This window comes from Natrix helvetica (assembly GCF_964273705.1).
Source record: "Natrix helvetica genome assembly, chromosome: Z".
NCBI classification, from domain to species: Eukaryota; Metazoa; Chordata; class Lepidosauria; order Squamata; family Natricidae; genus Natrix; species Natrix helvetica.
Genome location: NC_138554.1, coordinates 116,049,010 through 116,064,017, shown reverse-complemented (window position 1 = coordinate 116,064,017; position 15,008 = coordinate 116,049,010). Strand labels below are relative to the sequence as shown.

At 39.6% G+C, this 15,008-nt stretch overlaps 2 protein-coding genes across 4 annotated transcripts in view; one reads left to right on the top strand and one right to left on the bottom strand.

Annotated features, from left to right (window-relative positions):
- The first annotated feature begins 5,452 nt into the window (after positions 1–5,452).
- RPP38 (ribonuclease P/MRP subunit p38) lies at positions 5,453–9,687 on the top strand. 3 transcript variants are annotated; one of them, XM_081933752.1, is made up of 2 exons: positions 5,453–5,761; positions 8,200–9,687. In XM_081933752.1, exon 2 carries the CDS (start codon positions 8,229–8,231, stop codon positions 9,063–9,065), a length of 837 nt encoding a protein of 278 aa, XP_081789878.1. In that variant the 5' UTR covers positions 5,453–5,761; positions 8,200–8,228; the 3' UTR covers positions 9,066–9,687. The 3 variants fall into 3 exon arrangements, with proteins under 3 accessions (XP_081789878.1, XP_081789877.1, XP_081789879.1); XM_081933751.1 differs by having other exon boundaries at positions 5,455–5,743; XM_081933753.1 differs by lacking the exon at positions 5,453–5,761 and adding an exon at positions 5,814–6,080.
- Positions 9,688–12,216: 2,529 nt separating this feature from the next.
- NMT2 (N-myristoyltransferase 2) overlaps positions 12,217–15,008 on the bottom strand; it is a 30,962-nt gene continuing 28,170 nt past the window's right edge. The window contains exons 11-12 of the mRNA XM_081933750.1: positions 13,572–13,709; positions 12,217–12,504 (exon numbers count right to left, since the gene is read on the bottom strand). Coding sequence (XP_081789876.1) covers positions 12,484–12,504; positions 13,572–13,709 — 159 coding nt within the window. The 3' untranslated portion in view covers positions 12,217–12,483. The remainder of the gene's footprint in view (positions 12,505–13,571; positions 13,710–15,008) is intronic.

Here is a 15,008-nt window from a genome sequence, read left to right as displayed (position 1 = left end):
ATGAAGTAGAATAGATTATACTATAGTGGGGCATTTCAGTCCTCCCCTTTTCCAGTTTTTCTTTTCCATGTTATTAATCTGAAAACAATAAATATTAATCTGAAAAGAAAACAACTTAAGAATAGTTGAAAATATAACCATTCTTTTTCAAAAGACTATGAGAAAAATTCATTAACATAAGGCAACATTCATTTTAAAAGTAAATTATTTTCAGAAATTGTATTTCAGGTAAATGCATTAATCAATATTCTATTGATCAACCTCTGCTGGACTATTTTTTATTGGTTTGGGAGATTTAGCTGCTGGTCATTTTCTGAACGATTATTTTATACTCAGAACTAATAAGGACATCCCTTGTTTTTAAGCAGCCTTGCCTACAGTTCTCTATTGATTATATAAACTAGATGAATTAGAATGAAGCACTTCAATTTCTGTATCCTATTGATTTCAATTGTAGAAAGTCAACTCTGAAAATGTATTTGTGTGCATGTGGCATGGTTATAGAATTCTTATAAAATTTAAATAATTAAACAACGTACAATAAAACAGTATACTAACAATCATTTGCTTATTTCTTTTGCTCAGCAAATTTTAAGAGACTGCTTATTGCATCCTAATCCAGTTCTCTATTTAATAAGACCACATGTGCATATATAATCTCATCCTCAATACTCTTAAGGGATTTTCCACACTGCTGTTTAAATTGCTTGTCTCCAGCGCATAAACTAGAAATGAAGCTGGATTAAGAGTGACTTTCATTGGATTCAACTCGTCTTTTGACCTTGATAATGACTTGATGTTCATTACAACCTTTGATTAGTAGATGCCTCTGTTTACTGCAGTTTGACAAAAAAAGATCACTTGGGTTAAAAGTGACAGAACTCTTCTCAATGTCACCTGATGAAAAGAAAAAATAAAATAAAATAAAATGCAGCTTTTAGTGACGAGGAGAGCGGTCATTCTCCAGACTAGGAGTAATTGATCCTACTGGAATGAAGTTGCCTATATTAAAACAGCAGGACGCAAAGCTACACTGCTTAAGCCAGTGCAAGTCAGAAAACACTATAGGTTCTCTCATTTAGAATCTGCCTTGTTTACAGCAACTATTCACATTTATGATAGTGATAAGAAAATAATTTGCAACCAATTGATTATAGGAAGAGCTATATACAGGAGAGGAAGCCACAGGATTAAAAAAACAGATTAGATCCAGGTTGGTAAAGCAGTGTGACAATATTATTCGCCCTATAAGACGCTCCGGAATATAAGACACACCCAATTTTAAAGGAGGAAAATCTAGAAAAAAAACATGAACCAAATACTATAGTAAAATATTTTATATCAACTGTATAAAGTTAACAGCAGTTTAAGAACAATTTTATGTCAACCATGTAACATATTAAGAACTATCTTTACTCTCATTAACAGTCAGAGCAAGAAACAGCAAGAAATCCAGAAATGAAAGAACTCAATATTACCAATATGTTCTTCATTTCCCCTCCCCCCTTATATTTCATCTGGTGCTCTCTTATCCAGCCATATTTCATCCAGTGGTCTCATAACCCCTCATATCTCATCTGGTGCTCTCTAACCCCCATATTTCATCTGGTGGTCTCGTAACCCCCTCATATGCATCTGGTTTGAGTGAATGCTGCTGGAAAGGAGATTGTAAAAACTCATGAATGAAACTCATTTAACAATGCTCTTGCATAGCAACCAAAACTTTGGGCTCAATTGTGATCATAAGTTCTCTTCCTTTTTCTTTCTTTCTTTCTTTCTTTTTCTTTCTTTCTTCCTTCCTTCCTTCTTCCTTTCTTTCTTGTGTCTCTCTCTCCCTCTTTCTTTCCTTCCTTCCTTCCTTTCTTTCCTTCCTTCCTTTCTTGTCTCTCTCTCTCTCCAACGTTCTTTCTTTCTATCTTTGTCTCCCTTCCTTCCTTTCTCTCTTACTCTTTCTTTCTCACTCCCCCCCCCCACACACACATACGTACCTTCCAGTTGGCAAAAATTTCTGTTTTGCCAGCTGGGAGGCTGGCAAAGAAGCCTCGTTTTCCCTGCCGCCCATGGCACTTCACTTGCTGCAACTCGGACAATGGGGAGGTGGGAGTAGCGCTGTCCGGGTTGCAGCAAGAAGAAGGATCGGCTGCGGGAGTCCGGCAGAGCAGCGTGCGGAGCCGTGCGGAGCCGCGCAGAGCCGCGCAGAGCCCCGGGGAGACGGGCTCCGCACGCTGCTCTGCCGGACTCCCGCAGCCGATCCTTCTTCTTTAGGGGTCAGCGGAGGATCGGCAGCCCGGCAGAGCAGCGCGCAGAGCCCGTCTCCTCGGGGCTCCGCGCGGCTCCGCACGCTGCTCTGCCGGACTCCCGCAGCCGATCCTTCTTGCTGGAAGGTACGTATGTGTGTGTGAGGGGGGGGAGTGAGAAAGAAAGAGTAAGAGAGAAAGGAAGGAAGGGAGAGAGAGACAAAGATAGAAAGAGAAAGAAAGAACGTTGGAGAGAGAGAGACACAAGAAGGATGGAGGGAAGGAAGGGAGGGAGGGAGGAAATAAGTGGGGGAGAGAGACAAGAAAGAAAAGGAAGGAAGGAAGGAAGAAAGAGGAAGAGAAAGGAAGGAAAGAAAGGGAGAGAGAGGCACAAGAGGGATTGAAGAAAGAAAGTGTGGGAGAGAGACACAAGAAAGAAAGAAGGAAGGAAGAAAGGAAGAGAAAGGAAGGAAAGAAAGAAAGAGGGAGAGAGAGAGCCCTGACCGCCAGTTCCTCCATACACAGCCCGTTCCCCCCCAAAAAAAGACCGTTTTCTTTTTAAAAAACGCCTCTGCAGACGATCTTGAAAACCCGCGAGGTTGCTTTCGGAGGGGAAAGACGGGCAGCTGTGCAAAGGCTTGTTTTAAAGCTGCAGGCTCCAAGGCTGCAGGTGCCCAGGGAGGGCGGCAGGGGCAAATGCTGCCGCCTGCCCCCTCCCAAAGCAACATTGCAGGTTTTCAAGATAGTTCGGACAGGTGTTTTTTAAAAAGAAAACCCTGAAAAAGCCGCAAGATCTGGAGAGAGATCCGGCCAGCCCGAGAAGACATTTCTGAGAAGAGATCTCGCCATTTTTTGCATCGGGGCATGCTGCAAGGGGGGGGGGAGTGAAGACCTTTTCCAGCTGGCGCAAAGGACTTCCCCGGACTTGCTTTAGTGAATACTGGCTGCACCTCCACCACCACCAATCCGGAAAAGGTCTTTGCTCCCTCTCTCTTGCAGCAAACCCGGATGCAAAAAAACACCAAGGACTTGCGAGTGAGTGACAGGGGCGGAGCTTCCGGGTTCATTGACCAACCGGCAGAAACCCACCACTGCCCAGGTGGCTACATTTGGCCTATAAGACGCACCCAGATTTTCCCCTCTTTTTTGGAGTAAAAAAGTGCATCTTATAGGGCGAAAAATACGGTAAATACTCTCCCAATATTTATTCAGCCTATATGAGATTATATAGTGAAAGTTGGATTGGAAGAAGATGAGTGTAGATTTAAAACTGGAAAAAGAAAAAATACATTATGCTTATGACACTATACAAATTATCTCAAACTCTAGTATTGAAAATCAAGGACTAACAAAACAAATGGGATTATTAAATAAAAAAACCAAACTAAAGGTAGTGGATACAGTCACCAATTCTGAACTCATAATGAAGATATTAAAGGGGTGGATACTGTACATCTGCCTTTTAGGGTTGACATCAATGTTAAAGGGACCAGCAATCAAGAAATAGACTGCAGATGTAACACATGACCGTGTAGCAATAAAATACTTGGAAATGATATTCAGATGTTGGAGTATGTTTGTTCTTAGAATCATTCAAGCAACAGTTTTCTCTGTGATATGTGAATATGTAGTATGTGAATGTTGAACTTTGAAGAACCAAGATATTGATGCTTTTGCGGTCTATCTAGAGATTTTCATCCGAGATGCAATTGGGCAGGTCCAAATTGTATTTTGGAGTCATTTTGAAAAGATACAACTCTCTATAATACTAAGAAAGGTGGAAAAAAAGAGAAAAGGGATTGATTAGTAGCAAAGTGGATGGACTTGCTTGTAGTATTGATGGGTCCACTATTGAGATACCGGAAGAGCTAGGTTGGAAACAAATCCTGGAAAAGATCAGTCACTAAGAGACAACATTAAATTGATGACACATAAGGAGCAAAAAAAGAACCAGTTAAGGCCAAGCTAACCAACCAATGGGTAATGCAATTTAGAAGCCCTTGGCAAGTTCTGCTATTTATTTCTTTCCTTATTGGGGAAAAGTGCTTGGAATGCCAATTTCTTGGTCAGCAAAATTTATCAAATATTCTATTATAGAAAACTGAAAAGGATTGATGCTTAAAGATCTAAATAATTTTTCGACCAAAATATTTTGAATTGCTGCATAGAATGCAGAATTTCCACTCAACCCAATCTTTTGCTAGTCATAGATGCAAAAATAGAATACTATCAACTTCTAGCCTAAATCACCATTTCACAGCTCTTAAGAGGAATGACAGATTAAAACGTTCATTTCCATTTCAAAATGTTGACTAGATTTGTGAATTGTTATTGAAAATCAATGTGGGACATGTTTTTGTGTTTATATTAAACTAATCTGGAATTTTAAAAATATTTTTATTTGTTCAATTTGTTTAACCACTCATCAAAGCAACTCTAGACAGTTCACAACAGATAAAAATAATCCAATAAAAACAAAGGAAAAATCAATGAACAAAAATATAAAAACTATTCATAATTTTTTTTAAAAAATCACGATCAGCAGTAAAATTCATCCTCCAAAATCTCAAGATGCCAGTTGTAAGAACTCCCACCGTTGCCAGACCCTCAGGCATGGTGGTAGAGCCAGGTCTTCAGGGCCTTCCTAAAGGTTAGCAGGGCCAATCCAAGGTCTGGGGATGATGTTCCACAGAGCGAGTATTATAGCAGAAAAGACTCTCTTCCTGGTCCCGCCAGATGATAGCTGGTAAACTGGTAAGTTTGGGTTCTTAACAGCAGTTTAATCTTAAATGCATCACTAGCCCTGCTTGGTGAATGTCACTATTTGGACTGGCAAGGTGCTGATGTTATAGCTCAGGATAAATTCGGAAGTGTTAAAATCTAATCCAGTGGTTCCCAACCCTTTTTTGGCCGTGCCCCACCTATGCATCTCTAAAATCCTAAAAAAAAAACCACATGTAATTCTTACTTTACTCAAAAAGTGAACTCTACTCATGCGGAGGAAGCTTAAAAAGCCATTAACTTAGTTTAAACAAGATTCAAAATGCCCCCATTAAAAATCAAATTGCCCCGATTTGTATTTAAAAGATCCCTTTCCGGGAACTCTGATTTTCTATTGTTGAAGTTCAGGCAATTCTGCGGGTTATGGCCATTGGGTGGCGCTCAAGAGAGGCGTGAATGCAGAAAGGTAGGGGCTGTTCACAGCAATCTGGCGTTGATCGTTTGCGCGCCCTTCCTTCCCGCCCAGAGTCCGCCCACTCGCGAAGGGGCGCTGGCGAGGCGGGTGTGAGTCTAAGCTTGACGCGCAACTAGCCGCTTCCGCTTCCTGCTCTGCTGAACACGGCGTGGGGAAGGTGCCTTCGCCACTCAGCGTGGCTTCTGCGTGAGCGCCGCTGCGCTTCCATCGGTGGAGGGAGAAATCGATCGCGCCGCTGGAGTTTGGAGGGGAAGCGGGTGGCGTGCACCTCCCGGTGGGTTCCAGACACGTGAAGCTGCTGGCGAGCCTGGTGAGTGAAGGCGCAAGTGTATGTATTACCTGCTTCATTGGTAGCGAACCCATAATTCCCTTTAAATTGGATGGAAGAGATTCATGCAATAAGCTCCCCTTTAAGAAAGGGGGTGAAAACTTTACCGGGCGGTTATCTTTTCCTCCTCTATTAAGTTACGTCTACTATTTCAGCTTTAAGGAGCGTTTCTTTCATTTAATTTGTATCAATGCCTGGTTTCGAAAGTTGCGTTTCTGTGCACAACCTGAAGTTGCCGAGTCTATTTGCTTTATTGTACTGGGGTTCTACGTCATTGTCTTATTGCCTCTCAGCGGTTTGCAGCGTTTAGCAGAGAAAGGTATCCGAATGTTCTGAAAATAGAACAGGGCTTTTATTGGGGGCTGGTCCTGATGGTGAAATCTGGGAATGGTATAAAAGCATCAAAGAAGTTGTTTCCATATTTTTGCCGAGGAAGTCCATGTAGTCTCCATATGTTGATTTCAATGCTCTTTATCACAAAAAGCTAAACATTAGCTATTTTGCATGACATACAGGATAAGAAACTTGATGGATCTTCTAATTGGTATCAGCCCCTGGAACCACATAGATAAACCTTCTCCAGGATGATCAGTTTTCAACTTGGTTCTTTAGGTTGCTGATGCTTAACAGCAGCTCTGCCAGTACCAGTCCATTTCTCTGTTCTGCTAGCCTCTGAACAACTGATTGGCATGCTGGGCATTGTGTTTCAGCTCTGCTGACAACTGGCCGAGCAGTTTCTACAAAATTTAAAATTGATTTTCATGAGCCAGCTCCAACACATCTCTGCCTTTACATCTTCCAGGTCACCCTTCATTTCTCTAACTCACTTCATGTTCCTTCCACCTTTTCCAACCTTGTATGTTTTTCAAGGAAGGATAACAACCTAGCCAAGCCTATTTTAGCTTAGTGTGTTGTATAAATCTAGGCCGTTTGGATAGTTAATATTGTGAGAATCTAAACCATGCATGTATTATGCCAGGCATGTCCAAAGTGCGGCCCGGGGGCCAAATGTGGCCCTTTTTCAAATTTCAAGCGGCCCCCAGCCTCTTCTCCCCACTGGAGTTATTTGTTTAGTCTTTCATAAAATACTGTATTTTTCGAAGTATAAAGATGCATCTTTTTCCCCTCAAAAGAGGCTAAAAATCTGGGTGCATTTTATACACTGAACACAGCATTTTTTGCCTCCCAAAACTCTGCCCCCTTCACCAAAATGGCTGTGCATAGCCTTTAGGAGGCTTTCAGAGTGCTCCTGGGGGCTGTGGAGGGCATAAATGAGCAAAAAACGGGCCATTTTTTGCTCAACTTTGCCCCCCCCAGCCCCCAGGAGCACTCTAGAAGCCTCTTAAAGGCTATTCATGCCCTTTTTAAAAAAGGCCCATTTTCGTGGGAGAGTGCAAAATCTTTTTTTTTAATTTGCCTCTTCAAAATCTTGGTGCGTCTTATACTCCGAAAAATACGGTAGTTAATTCGCATTTAATGTTAAGGGTTCAAAGAATGTCAGGCTGAATGATCGGCCCCACACATTTTCACCTCACCAAATCTGGCCCTCCTCGCAAAAAGTTTGGACACCCCTGTATTATGTGAACAAGGAGGGATGGGTGTTCAGGAATACTTCATAGCTGTTTTTTTCCTATTATTTATCATTCTTTTATGTGTATATACAGTGCATGTGGTTGGAACACATACATACTCTGGTTGCTAGCAAGTAATAGCATGAATTGTCTTGCAACAGGGGAAGGATATGACAATATTTGTCAGACAAGTTGGCACTTCTTAAACCCTGTTGGTTTGTACAAGCCTAGTAGATCAACGTTTCCATTTCTGAGATAGTCTAGTTTTTTCTCCATATTGTAAGCACAAAAAAGTTTGGGAATCTATTGGTTCAAAGCTTTCTTGATGTTCCAGCTCTTCCAGTCCTGCTGGGAGTTTCTTTTGATTGATTGATGTGTCATCAAGTTTGTATCATTTTAGTTAGACATCAGCATGATCTATTTCCAGCCTGGTCCTGCAGATCTTCCAACAGTTTTCCCATTGCCGGTATAACAAAAGACACCCATTTTGCTTTTGTCTCGCCTCATCTTTTCCCTCCCATCTTTCAGACTTTTCAGGGGAGATAGGTTTTTGCATAATGCATTCAGAATATGGTAATTTTAGTTATTTGTACCCCAAGTGAAAATATTACATTGATTGATTGACCTCTTGATTTTTTTTTATTGTAGGCAAATTATTAACAGTACTGTAGCTACTTGGGTGTAACTTTTTCCCCCAATACCATGGGGGATAAATATTTTTCAGCTGTAAAATTACAGCTTCAGATTCTTTCAACAGCATAGAATGAAGTTAATATAAGAAAAGCAAATGGGACATTTTATTATTTTTAATTAATGCTACATGTTAAGCAAAATACTTAAAACCTTTTTTTCTTCTATTCATTTCAGACTGAGTTCCAAAGTGTAAGAACACCGAAATGTCTGTTTTGCGTGGGAAAGGATCAGCCCGTAAATCCAAACAAATTGTGAAAACATCTTTGAACAACCCGTATATTCCACAATGGTGTACACTGACAGGAGAGGATATGCATTTTGTGTTGCAGGCCTTGGAAGAAGTCATTAAACAGACTGGATTTAAAAAGATAGAAGATCGGAAGAGAATGAAACCCACTTCCAGAAAAAGGCAAAAGAAGGAAGAAAGTTGCAATCTTCCAAGCAAAGTTAATGAGGACAAAGGGGCTGATGACCCAAAAACACATGGGTGGTCTGATGTGCAAATCAGGAACCAACTTGCTATTGGAATCAATGAAGTAACTAGAGCTTTAGAAAAAAACGAATTGTGTCTTGTACTGGTATGCAAATCTGCTAAACCTGCCTTGCTAACATCTCATCTGATTCCACTCAGCGTAAGTCGAGCTATCCCAGCTGGGCAAGTTCCACGTCTCAGCGAAACATTAGCCCCAATGCTTGGATTAACCTCTGTGCTGGCTTTGGGGTTTAAAAGAACTGCTGAAGTGTTTGCAAAGGTCCTTGAAGTAATTACTCCACGAATTCCTAGTTTAGATCTGCCATGGATGCAGCATGGAATTGAACCACTTTTAATAAATGATACTGATGTCGTGACTGCTTCAGCTACTGAATTCACTGAGTCTACCCCAGTAGGGAGCTCACTCAGTCACAAGTGGAAACTGGCAGACGACAGCCTATTCACTTCGCCTACCGTAACTCTTCAGACGCTTAAAGTTAAAAATGTAGTTCCCAATCCAAAAAAATGCCGCAAGCTTCCCAAAACCAGAAAACGTATTTCAAAGTAACATGATTTCTAGTTTGCATTTACATTTGCCCAAAACTATGATATATATAATAATGTCGTATCACCGAAAACAAGTTTTCCAAATTAGTTTTGAATTGGAACTGAAACTAGACATCTGAGGTTGTTTTAAAAGGTATATCAATCTAGAAGGGGCTGCTTAATATATATAATTTTCTTTTTTTTCCATTCTGTTACTTCTTCCCCTTATTTCTTTCTTCAGTTTTTATTTTATACTTTTCTTCTGCCTTCTCTCAACTAATTTCCAGCCAGTGAATTTCTTCTGCTATTAGAAGAAGCAAGGGGAATGTGTTCATGTATGCCAACAGAAAAAATAGTTCATTGTATAAATAGCCTTTGTACCAGGTGATTTTTATTAGGAATTATTAATTCAATAAATATAACTTATTTATCCTGGCTATAACCTTTTTGGGATGTGGCTTCTGCAAGTAGATACAGCATATAAATATGTATGTATTCTACAAGTGTGTACATGTATATGTAAATTTTGTTTCTAGTGATGGTGACCTTAAATAGGCAAGATGGAAAAGCTGGCCATTTGTACATGATGCTGTGGTAGGAATCGTACTCCGTTCATGGCGCCTTCTACAGTTAATTTCCGAATCTGGTGCTTTCCAGATATTTTGGGTTACAACTTCCATCTTCCCCAGTCTGTAGGGGTTATATCATTTTAAACAGAATACCTTGGTTTTTGAAGTAACAGATGTTTTAGGTTAAACATAATTATTCAAAACAAAATAGTATGAAAGTGATACATTTATTGAAACATTCATTGGTGCCAATAAAATTCAAGAACTGTTAAGAGACTGTAACTGAAAACAGCTGCACATTTGAGAACAGCCTTTTTCTATTTAATATTTTTTCTTAAACAGTTGTGATTCTCATCGAGTAGGACATGCAGAACTGAGCATAGATGCATTTTGCTTTTGATAATACAAATTACTTTCTTTAGCATATCAGATCAGTTCCCTACACTAAGATAGAGAGGCATTTGAGACTTCAGGCTTTTGGATTAATAGCTTGTGAGGTGCATTGGTCCAGAAAAGCAGATTTCTAAGAGGAGGACACCGTATTGTCATATTCAGATAAATGTTATTAAATCCAAGCACTAAAATTGGTCCTGGTTGTATAATTAAAACAATTGTTCAGAATACACTTCATTAAATTGCTATAGAACAGGTTGTAGAAACAGGAAAATTGGAGGAAGAAACAGAATAGGAAGTATAGAACTGTGTCCGTTAACAAGGTGTAAGTTACTTTTAAGCACAGCTTTTGCAACTAATGCAAAATCCAGGATTAGTGCTATTAGGAGTTTCTGGCAACATTTCAAATTATAATTCCTGGTTTGTATGCAACATCAGCTTTTGGAAAAACGTGTACAAGACTCCCTTTCCCCATTAGCTATCTAATAATAGGAAAAGACTAAAAGCTTGAGATTTAGCAACCGAATTAGCAATTTTTGATTTAGGAGCGACGAAAACACATGATCTCATGGTCACTCTAAGCTAGGCTATTGGAATCTCTGAAAATTTCCACATTTGGAAATGTATAAATATGTTTCAGTATTTGGTTAAACTGCTTGTTATACTATCTACCAAGGCTACTAACAAATTAGGATCAAATCTCGATAACACTTTTTCTCCAGCAACTTTGTACTTGATGAATCTACTTTGAAAAGATGTTCAGGTCACTGTTAACCATCTACAATTCCCCCACCCGCCTCTCAAAAATGTGATGGGATCAAGATACTATTTTGAAATGTGGAAAAACAATTATTCAAAAATATTAAAATTTAGATAGCCAGTTCCCACAGCATGTCAAGCCATCCTATGGGGGTTGACATATCACAAGCAGCCAAAACCAAACAAATGACACTATGGCTTGGCACTAACTTCAAATGAGGCTATTGTTATTGATGGAAGATTCTAGAAGTTAGTCCGATGCATTGGGAAAATGCCAGTTGGAGAAGGGCAAATAACTAAGTTAAAATAAACAAAGGAAACAAACATGCCTCAAAAATTGGCCAAAATAATATTTTGTTGTCTACAAACTAACTATAGTTTCCCAACAAACATGGTTGCATGTGATGTGTGAAAAGAGTTTGACAAATCTATATATAAACAGTTGTTGAAAATGAGGTGGCATATGCAGTGGTTTACCATATTCTAAACTGAACTCTATTAATCTAAAGGGAAACAGATATCTTGACCTGGTTCATGCATTTTGCTAAATGATCATTTGTTAAAGAAATTATGGTAGGTTGTATTCGCGTGACACACTAAGCCAAACAAAACCATATTAAGATTTACCATAAGATATGAACCAAGACGTTTTGGCACATATTTCTGCCAACAAAAATCATTTGCAAGGACATATACAAATGTATACTATGAAACCACCTCTTCCCCAAAACCAGAATTATATTGCTACTACTAGCAACAAATTTACTTATTTACACAAACATATTTTTCAGTTTAAAATGTTTTCTTAAAAAAACAAGTAGACAAAAGGAATATGTGCAATTCTGCAAAAGCCTTAAAACACATTCATCTTAACACATCTTCATAACAGTACCAATATATTCTCAGTTTCATGTACAGGCTGCTGTTACTGTACCATCAAAAACGGTAAAAATTTCTTTTTTGGAACTGTAAGATGAAAAGAATACCATATCTCAGGGAGGATATCAACATGTGCATTCAGCAGTGCTGTACTATAATCAAGTCACTGATCTGTTGAAGATCAAATTACAAATTTGTATTTTTATTGATTTGGCAGCATCGTTTATGGAGCAATACTTACTACTCCAAACAGCATATGTCTGTTCCACTCCACATTACAAAAGATTTCCCAAATCTGCATGTTTTCCTACCAGTCATATTCCCAAAGCTCTTGACGATGACATCCACGTCATGAAAATAAGCAGAAATACTCAAAATTGGCTCCTTCATTTTGTTACATTGATAAACATACACTACCACTTAATAAATAGAAATGCAGCAGTTCAGTCACATTACAGTAAAGTATTTATACTCTATTCCACCACTGCAACTTCATTGTTGTACAAAAAGTCTTTTTTATTTTTATGCAGGGAAACAGAAAAGTACCCTTTGCATCAAGATGCGAGCTAAGCATTTAAAATTAAACAAATGTGCTTTATTTCTTTTTCATTGACAAACAGTAAAAGGTTCATAAGCATTTTTGTTCCTATTTAGAGTTGAAGGGCTAGTTGAGCTCAGAAATCTTCACTTCTTGTAGCCCTCCCTCCCCCAAGGTTTGACTGATTGATTTAAGTTAATCAGGCATTGTGCTTTGGCTCCTCTTGAACTGTACGGATCCAAGAGCATCCAAGAGCCCAGATGATCACTTCCAAGAATTATAAATATAAGTGTCCTTTCACCTTATTGTAATACAAGACCAACCTAGAAAAATGATAACAAGGATGTTACTGCAGATAAAACCAAAGTCCTTTATGCTTATAGTGTAGCACTTGGGCACACTATAAGGATTCTCACAAGGAAGTATTGCCACAGGGAGAAGAAACCTGTCAGCCAAATGGTGGCTATTATGAGAAATTATAAAATAATACACCACATTTTCTGTCTACCTTCCAATTCTCACTTCCAACTCCAAGTGGGGAATTTTGGGGGAGATATGTGCAGTGCGTCTATGCCTAATGGGGGTGGGGGAACAGGACAACTTGTTGCAGCCAATTTCTGTGGCCAACTTGCTACTGATAACCCGCTGCAAGACAATTCAATGCTGTATTGATAGGTTCATTCAGTTACTTTTATTCTTAATGACCACTTTTTTGTCAAAATTATTATAACTCTCATATTTCTGGATTGATTTATTTTTATCAGCCGTGGTTCCATTAAAATTAATTTACTTTCGCATTTGCTGAATTGGCAAGTTGTTCCATTCCATGCCTAGGACGCCAGAAGCATTTTTGAAAATGAAGGTAGTGTTTTGCAGGGTGCTAATTTTCCAATGATGCAAAGTCTATCAAGAGAAGACTTTACTAATACCCGTGGTTTCCCATTTTGACCCCTAAAATAAGCACTTAGCCTTATTTTTGGAGAGGTCTTATTATTTTTGAGGTGCAGGAGGCGGTGAGCATGGTTACCTCATGGCTCCTGCTGTGTTGCAATATTTTGGGGGGTGGGTGTATTTTATTGCATGCACTTAAAAGCCCGACTGAGCTTATCATCTGGGGAGGTTTTATTTTCAGGGAAACAGGGTACATTATCCACAGGCACTGTGTGGGAAACCCCAAATATAGAAGGAAGGAAGGCAGGCACATGCAAACACTGCTATTGGAGGAGCTACTCAGTATATTTCATATCATTACATAAATGAAGATATAGAGAATCTGGACATTACTTTATGTCAGCTTTTTTGACCACTATATCTTCTGGAAGTATCGATTACTATTGTTATCTCCAGAAGCATAGGAAGGACAATCAAATATCTGGTGTAAATAGGTTACCTTTTCAGAATCCATGCCAGGACATCTCCAGTTATACAAATAATACTGCAGATTTCCATCACCAACACCAAATTTCAGTTTTTCCAGGAATGTTTTGTTTTCCATCAAGTCCAGTGCGTTAAACACATCGAATCCTTTCTGGCAACATAAATATGTTACACATTGATTTTCTAATTGGGTTTACATAAGGGTTGGTAAAATATTTTATTTAGAAAGGAAACTCTGCAATCTATCAAGCATTCTGTATGACAGGCATGCATTTCTACAATTAATTACCCTACAAATTGCTTTGAACACACCATAGCTGCATCTTTCCTCCTAGAATTCTAGTTATAATAAGATACTACCTTAATATGGTTAAAACGATAAACTGGAAGGGACATTATACGCAATTTTACTTTGAACTGTATGCATATGGAACAAAAGATTTTGAATAGTCTAGTAGGTGGGTGTTTTTAATCACAAATTACAGTGTTAAAATACAGGATTGTAGATTAACTCTGCCCATAGCCAGAGGTTCAATCCTGACCAGCTCAAAGTTGACTCAGCCATTCTTCCAAGGTCGATAAAATGATGAATCAGATTGTTGGGGGCAATATCCTAACTTTTGTAAACCATTTATGTAAAGCACTACAGAGCAGTATATGTAAATCTAGGAGCTATCGGAGCTGTGATGGCACAGTGGTTAGAGTGCAGTACTGCAGGCTACTTCTGCTGACTGCCAGCTGCCTGCAATTTGGCAGTTCAAATCTCACCAGGTTCAAGGTTGACTCAGCCTCCCATGCTTCCGAGATTGGTAAAATGACCCAGATTGTTGGGGGCAATATGCTACTCTAAACCACTTGTGGAAGGGCTGTAAAGCACTGTGAAGTAGTATATAAGTCTAAATGCTATTGCTATTTCTGTTAAGTGTGGCGCTGATACTTTTAACCTACGAAAAATGAAACGAGGATGCCTTTTTGAAAAAAAGAAGAGATATTCCCCTCACACCCTATAGCAGTGATGGCGAACCTATGGCACACGTGCCACAGGTGGCACACGGAGCCATTTGTCAGGGCACGCAAGGTTCACCCTTTTTAAAAGTCATTTTTCGCCCTCCCCAGGCTTCAGAGGCTTTATAGGAGCCTGGGGAGGGCAAAAAGAGCCTCTCCGCCCCCCCCCCCCCGGAGGCCCTACGGAGGCTTCATGAGCTTCCCTGAAGCCTCCGGAGCGCAAAAAAACGGCCCTATGGGCAAACCAGAAGTTCGGGAACAGACTTCCTGTTTGCTCGGAGGGTCGTTTTGAGCGCTCCGAAGGCTTCAGGGTTTGCCGGTTCAGTGACTTCAGTGACTTCCGGTTTGCTCGGAGGGTCGTTTTGACTGCTTTGGAGGCTTCAGGGAAGCCTCCTGAAGGTCCCTGAAATTTCTGGAGGGTTTTCAGGGGGGCGGAGGAGGCTGT

Excerpts from the sequence above, each read along its gene's own strand:
- RPP38 (XM_081933752.1), top strand. The coding sequence starts at position 8,229 with ATGTCTGTTTTGCGTGGGAAAGGATCAGCCCGTAAATCCAAACAAATT.